This window comes from Theropithecus gelada, chromosome X (assembly GCF_003255815.1).
Source record: "Theropithecus gelada isolate Dixy chromosome X, Tgel_1.0, whole genome shotgun sequence".
Lineage (NCBI taxonomy): Eukaryota > Metazoa > Chordata > Mammalia > Primates > Cercopithecidae > Theropithecus > Theropithecus gelada.
In genome coordinates, this window is record NC_037689.1 from 2762432 (window position 1) to 2769216 (window position 6785).

A 6785-nucleotide genomic window follows, 5' to 3' on the forward strand; every position below is an offset into this window, starting at 1 on the left:
TGTGCACTACCTGATGAAGCCTGCTTTTTGAGGTGGCTTCAGTCTGGTATCTGCTGAATCATGCTTCTCCTTTCTATTTATAGAAAACTGCTTTTCCCCTAAGTCTTCTAACAGAATTCTGGGAAAATGGTGGCATGAGAATAGGTCCTTAATTCTATGAGACATTGTCTCATTCTGTCACCCAGGCTGGAGTGCAATGGTGTGATCTCAGCTCACTGCGATCTCCGCCTCGTGGGTGCAAGTAATTATCGTGCCTCAGCCTTCCGAGTAGCTGGAATTACAGGTGTGCAACACCATGCCCGGTTAATTTTTTTGTATTTTTAGTAGAGATGGGGTTTCACCACGTTGGCCAGGCTGGTCTCAAACTCCTGACCTCAAGTGATCTGCCCACCTTGGAATCCCAAAGTACTGAGATTACAGGCGTGAGCCCCTGCACCTGGCCTCGGTATATTTTTTAAATAAAATACTACTAAATTAGGAATATCAAAATTGCCAAATAATTTAATTTTTTTACACATACTAAATTAAGCTGTATGACGAACATTTTCCATCAGGTCAGTCTGGCTTTGTGGCTAGAGTTATCAATTCATTTAGGATAATGTCAAAAGTCTGAATTTGAATCCCTTTTTGAATTATGAGACACAGGCCAAATTGCTTTCCTGACATCCCAACCCTGATCACTAGGCTAGACCCTAATAGGAATTAGTCCATTTGGTCCTATTTTGACACTGCAGATCAATATAAAATGGAGCAGGCTGTCCTCTCTCAGAGGGCAAGCTTGTCCACACCCAAATACAAGTGTCTCCTGATCATAGTTTCTCAACTAGCATGGTGATCTCAACTTGATGCAAGAGTCCCCTTTAATGAACCAACAGGTTTTGTTTCCAAGTTGTTTATCTGCTCCCTCCTGCCCCTCCCCTCCCACACAAGTAGTGAAAGTATATATGATATCACGTACCTGAAACAGAGGCCAAAAGCAAATGAGGAAAGCTGTCTTGAGGGTGAAGTCATCCTGCTGGGTTTGCCCCGGCACTAGCTCCCTCCCTACTACCACATCTTGCTGGATCACAGAGCCATTGGGAGGGGGTGACAACCCAGTAAACAGGGAATGGATATAAAAAAACTGATCCACTCTTGTTGGATGGGGTGACAACCCAGTAAACAGTGCATGGATACAAAAAAATTGTTCCACTCTTGTTGGAGGGGGAGGGATAGCAGGTTAGGATATACCCTTCTTGATTCAATGATGAATAAATGGATAAATCTTGGATCAATAGTAGATGAAGAAAACCCAAAACAAAAACAGAGCCTTTAAAAAGATCCTGCAACATAATAGGAGGAAATTACATCATTTAAGAGATGGAGGAAGAATTTTTAAAAGGGCGAAATAAATGAAGTTATAAGCAAAAATTAATAAACTCAGAAGCAAAATAATGGTAGACTTAATAAATTAAAGACCTAGATCTTTTCCAAGAGAAAACAAAATACACTTAAAAATAAACATTTGGCAAAGCTAATTAAATAATTCTCTGTTCCTTGAGTGTTTGAAAGAAACTGATCTGCTAAACTGTCTGAGCCAGGCCTCAGCCAATATCCAGTTTCTACTATGCATTGATGATTGATTTCTTGTTATTTTCTATGCCTACAATTTTAGTATTCACTTCCATATAAAATCATCTGTCATTAAAATTACTGAATTCATTATGACAGACTTTGTGATTATGTCAAATACTTGGCATGATATGGTAATGAAATAATAAATCACCATTTCCTAAGTTGGTGTTCTGAGGAACACCGACAGGCCAAATGTTATTAGGTGTGTTTAAAAGAAAACAAAAAAAGGTGGTTCTGTGCTTAAATAAGTTCGGAAAATGCTGAGTTACACAAAGTTAAATAGTTTTTTTTTTAATTGAAGAAGCTACTCATTAAAAAAAAAATACTAGCCAACAGTTATTGCACAATGAGTCTCCAAGAGAGATTAAAGTATACAGCATTTTGCAAACGTATTTACCTGTGTCCCAGAAGAATATTTTTTTTCACAAAACACAATTTGGAATTGCTGTAGCAAACACATTCTGGCTAAAATGAGAAACAAGACAAAAATGCCACTGCCACCTTTATTATTTAGCACTGTTATGAAAATGTTTAACCCATGCAGTCAGAAACTATGTTATAAATTTTGAAAAGTAAAACATATAATTATAACATCATGGATAGGATTTCTCACCTGGAAAAACTCAAAAGGATCAAATGAATATCTCTAAAATTAATAGATTTCAATAAATTGCCAATTTAAAATAATCTATGCAAATAAATTCTTCTCCGATATAGCAAAAATGACCACATAGGTAACATATTAAAAGCTCCAATAAGCAGTATCAACGTGTTCCCTGTATGTCTGTATTACCTAGGAACATATTTATTACAAATTATATAGGATTTAAATAAAACTCTCTTGAAGGATATATAAAGTTTTTTAGAAACAAGGCAACATATGTTTCTGGAAAGCAATGCAATTCTGTAGTCCTCATAGTCATATAAATTTAAGAGAATCCCAACCAAATTAAATATATTTTTTGGGGAAGAATCTATTAACCGTAAAATTCATCTGGTAAAATAAACATGTCAGAATCATCAGAAAATTGTAAAAAATAAAAAAGATCAAGAGGAGGTCTCACATTAACAGATACAAAGTCCCATTTCTAACTCATCTACAGGCTGGTGTACTGGTGCCACAATGTTCAATGGAACTAAAGGGAATCCAAACACAGAATAAAGTATATACATGTATGACATTTCATATGTTGGGGGAAAAGATAAATATGTTAACAACTGGCTAACCTTTGGGGCAAAAAAGTTAGAATACCTAAATCCATACATCAAGATAATTCCAGACAGGACAAAACATTTTCTTAATGAAACCATATAAGTTAGAGAAATACAAGATAAGATTTATATAATCTTGGGGTGGGATAACCCTCCTAAACACGATCCTAGGGCCAAAAGGCAAAAAGAAAAAGATGTATCCATTTTTTAATTTTTTATTTTTTTTTAGTCATTTTTAATGCATTTTTCTCTGTGCACAAGAGAAATAACTGATGAAGTCAAAAGATACACTTTCCTTTATACATAGCAGTTAAAAGTAATGCAAACATCACATGACACTTTCAGTGAAAGTTACATTTCCAATTACAAATCAAAATGCATATTAGGGTCTCTTTATGGGAGAAGTTGAAAAGGAAGTCTTAGGTAAAAAGCACTTTCCTGGCATTACTACACTGATCCTTCGGGCTGCACAAAGATTAAGGTCATATACAGTCAATCTGCAAATGTTGACACAATGTTACACTGTAAATTTTCTGTACAATTAAATGTATACTTAGAGATACCAGGATAAACATTTCTACTATATTTTAACTGAACTTGCCTAGCCAACATTTTCACTGAGAAGTTTATCAAAGATGCTGTAAGATTCTACAAAACTGTGAGACATACCTAGCTCCAGAAACATTTCTTGTATTCTTTCTCATTTTGGTTACACATATTACACTCAGATTCTACTGTAATATTTTTAGATGTACAGTGCCAACTGTGCTTACTGTACTGTATACAAATATAGCAAAAACGATCAATGAATGGTATAAATCTTACAGCATTTTGCTAGCAAAAATACATGCCAAAGTCACAATAAGCAATATCGTACCACAAATTAGAGAGCTTCAAATAATTTGCTTCTGTTTTTAATATCTTCATTCTACATTAAATTACTATCATAGGCTAATGTTTAAAAATGCAAATAAATTGGAATCTGTAGGACAACACTTGTTCACCCAACTGTGAAGGTTGATACTTGTTTCCAAAAATCACAATAAATGCAGAATAAAGAGAAGTGTTTGCATGCAACACTTTTGAGTGAAACAGCATTGATTCCCACCATTCAAATCGGATAAGGAAGGAAACTAAAGGAAATAAGGAAGGAAGGAAACAAAGAGGGAGGAAGGGGGGAGACAAGACGAAGGGAAGGAAAGAAAAATAAGCAAAGGAGAAAGGGAGTGAGGGAAGTAGGAGAAAGGGACTCCATCTTAAAATGCATCATATTAGACTGATAACTAGACAGATTTAAAAGAATCAAAATGAAAGTAAAGAACGATTTTGTGTGTGTGTTTAAAGATTTAAGAGCCATTATCAAAAATAAGATACATTTTTTTTTCCAGGTACAGAAATGTGATTACGATGGCTGGGAGCCCAGCAGCCTTTCAATGGCTGCATTGATGTCGCCTCCTGTTGCTATTAGGGCCTGCAAGTTTGCTTCACGGTTTAAGAACCCCATTGCGTTGAGCTGTTCCAGTTGTTGCTGAAATCTGACTTCTGGATTCGGCAGCTGTGGAGCATTTGCTCCAGCCAGAGCCTGCACCATTTGCTGAATGAACTGCTGGTTGGGTCCAGATTCTGATGTAGGACTCGTGGTTTCACTGGGTGCAGCGCTGGACACAGTAGGCCCAGTGGGGCCACCAGAGCCGGTGGAGCCAGGGGGGCCTGCAGGGCCAGTGGGTCCTATGGGCCCAATGGGGCCTATGGGGGTAAAAGGGACTATAGGGCCTATGGGGCCTAGGGGGGTGACTGGGCCTACAGGGCCTATAGCGGTTCCCAGCACCCCCACCCCCACACCTGGAGTGAAGCTTGGAATCAGGCCAGGTGCTTCAGTGGCTAATGTCTGTAGCCCCTGCTGGATCTGCATTAAAGCCTGCATTGCTCTTGGGTTTGACATGGCTGACAGTGTGTCTGGATTCTGCATCTGCTGCAGGAAGGCTGGGAGCTGTGGCCGCATCTGCTCCTGCAGCTGAGGATTTGCAGTAAACAGCGGGCTATTCAGCATCATCTGTGCAGCCAAATCTGGATTCTGGCTCAGCGACTGCATCATGCTTCTCATGTAGGGCGCCGACAGCATATTCTGAATCAGCTGGGGGTTTTCAGTTATCTGTTGCAGCAGGCTCTGCATGCCTGGGGTACTAAAGATGCTGGCGACATAATTAGCGGCAGCAACGGTGTTCCCAGTAGCATTGCTGGAACTATTGCCAGAACCACTACCAGTGCTCGTGGTCGTGCTGGTAGTTGCAGAACTCTGGGTAGCTGGCGGTGGTGCCCATGGATTGGGTAGTGGATCGCGATTTTCTGTGCGGGAAGGCTGCGTACCTTCCCCAGAGGAGGAACTACTCCCCACGGAGGCAAATGGATTACCCCCAAACTGCTCTTGTGCGGCATTCAGCATCGGCTCTTGAATGTCAGTGTACATGCGCCGTAAAGCATTATAGCCACCTGGGATGCTTTCTAGATTGCTAAGAGCCAGGTCTTGATTTCTCATCATCTCTTGCATCATGGCTGGATTCCTGGCAATTTCGAGTGTCTGCCTCATTATATCTGGGTTGTTGAGCAGGTGACTGATTTCTGGGTTTCTCTGAATCAATTGCTGCATCTGTGGATTAGCCATAATGAGCTGCCTCATCAGATCGGGATTCGAAAGCATGCTCTGAACAAAGGGATTTTCCATGATCTGGATCATCATCTCAGGGCTGGCCATGAGCTGCTGCTGCATCTGGCTCTGGAGCTCAGAGAAGTTGGTAGAGCTCAAGCCCAGGCTGCTAAGGCCTGCAAGTCCTCCCAGGCTCCCCAACCCAAACGGGTTGCTATTTGTGGAAATAGGTGTGGAGTTACTCCTGGGAGTCGACGCCGAGGTAGCGTTAGTTCCCGCGGCATTGCTAGGCTGCGTGGACTGGCCCTGAGGTCGGTTCTGGCTTTTGATGACAAGGTGAACAGTCAGCCCATCATGGATGCCATGCTGGATCAAGGTATCTTGATCTTTTAAGATTTTTCCGGCAAAAATCAGCACGAGCTGATCGGTTTGGGATTTGAAGCGTTTCGAAATCGCTTCCTTAAACTGCTGAACCGAGCTGTTCTCGGGCACCGCGAACTCCTCTTTCTCTTTGGGAGTCTTCACAGTGACTTTGATGATTTTAGGCTCAGCCTGGGCAGCAGCCGAGCCTTGGGCCGCAGCAGGGCCGCGGGAGGGGCGCGGGGGGCCGCTGCTCTCGCCATTCTCAGCCATGGCGGCCGCGGTGACGCAGGCGGGCAGGGAAGGCGCGGGCGGGCGAAAGAGAGAGAGCGAGGGAAGGAGGAAGGAAGGAGGCGCCGCCGCAGCGGGCTGGGCCGGGTCGGGCGGGGAGCGCGGAGCACGGTACCTCTCTGATGAAGACTGCGGTTCCCTGGTCCTCCGGTGGAGAAAGGCCTGGGCGTAGGCCGCGAGCTGAGGTCTCCGCGCTCCGGTCTCTGGGCCTCCTCCTCCGCCGCCTTGTGATCCGACCGCGCGCACTCCCAGCAACTCTGGCAGCCGCTCCGCCTGCTGCTCCCCGCCCCTTCCCCTCCCCCAGTTCGGCGCTCGCCTCCCCGCCCCCTCTGCTGACGCGGCGCCAGGCCTAGATTGATAGATTTGGCTCGGTCAAAATTAAAAACTTCTGCACTGAAAAGAAAAAAAGGGAGAGAGCGAAACAAAGGGAGAGAGAGAGAACAGAACAGAACAGTACAGAGCAGGCGAGGCAGAGAGGGTGGGACGGAGAGAAGGAGGCGGTAGAGAGTCAGCTTCTGTAAACCACATTAAAAGACTAATGGAGAATGTATATTAGCAATCTGTAAGGCAGTAAAAGGGTGAAAGCCTGAATCGAACCGATCCCACATATAAGACGAAAAATGAATAATAAAGAACTCTGACAAAGCAAAAAGAAAGAGGAACA

At 42.8% G+C, this 6785-nt stretch overlaps 1 protein-coding gene across 3 annotated transcripts; it reads right to left on the minus strand.

The window, feature by feature from the left end:
• Window positions 1-2103: 2103 nt before the first annotated feature.
• Window positions 2104-6542, minus strand: UBQLN2 (ubiquilin 2). Of its 3 annotated transcripts, XM_025373237.1 has the most exons (3): window positions 4884-6542; window positions 4669-4799; window positions 2104-4572 (listed from the first exon to the last, which is right to left on the minus strand). In XM_025373237.1, exons 1-3 carry the CDS (start codon window positions 6101-6103, stop codon window positions 4229-4231), a joined length of 1695 nt encoding a protein of 564 aa, XP_025229022.1. In that variant the 5' UTR covers window positions 6104-6542; the 3' UTR covers window positions 2104-4228. The 3 variants fall into 3 exon arrangements, with proteins under 3 accessions (XP_025229022.1, XP_025229023.1, XP_025229021.1); XM_025373238.1 differs by having other exon boundaries at window positions 2104-4408; window positions 4745-6542; XM_025373236.1 differs by having other exon boundaries at window positions 4669-6542.
• Between the last annotated feature and the right edge of the window lie 243 nt (window positions 6543-6785).

Coding starts and splice junctions, on each gene's coding strand:
- UBQLN2 (XM_025373236.1), bottom strand. CDS start 6,103: ATGGCTGAGAATGGCGAGAGCAGCGGCCCCCCGCGCCCCTCCCGCGGC. Junction 4,573..4,668: donor GATTCCAAGCTTCACTCCAG/GTGTGGGGGTGG, acceptor TTACCCCCATAG/GCCCCATTGGGCCCATAGGA.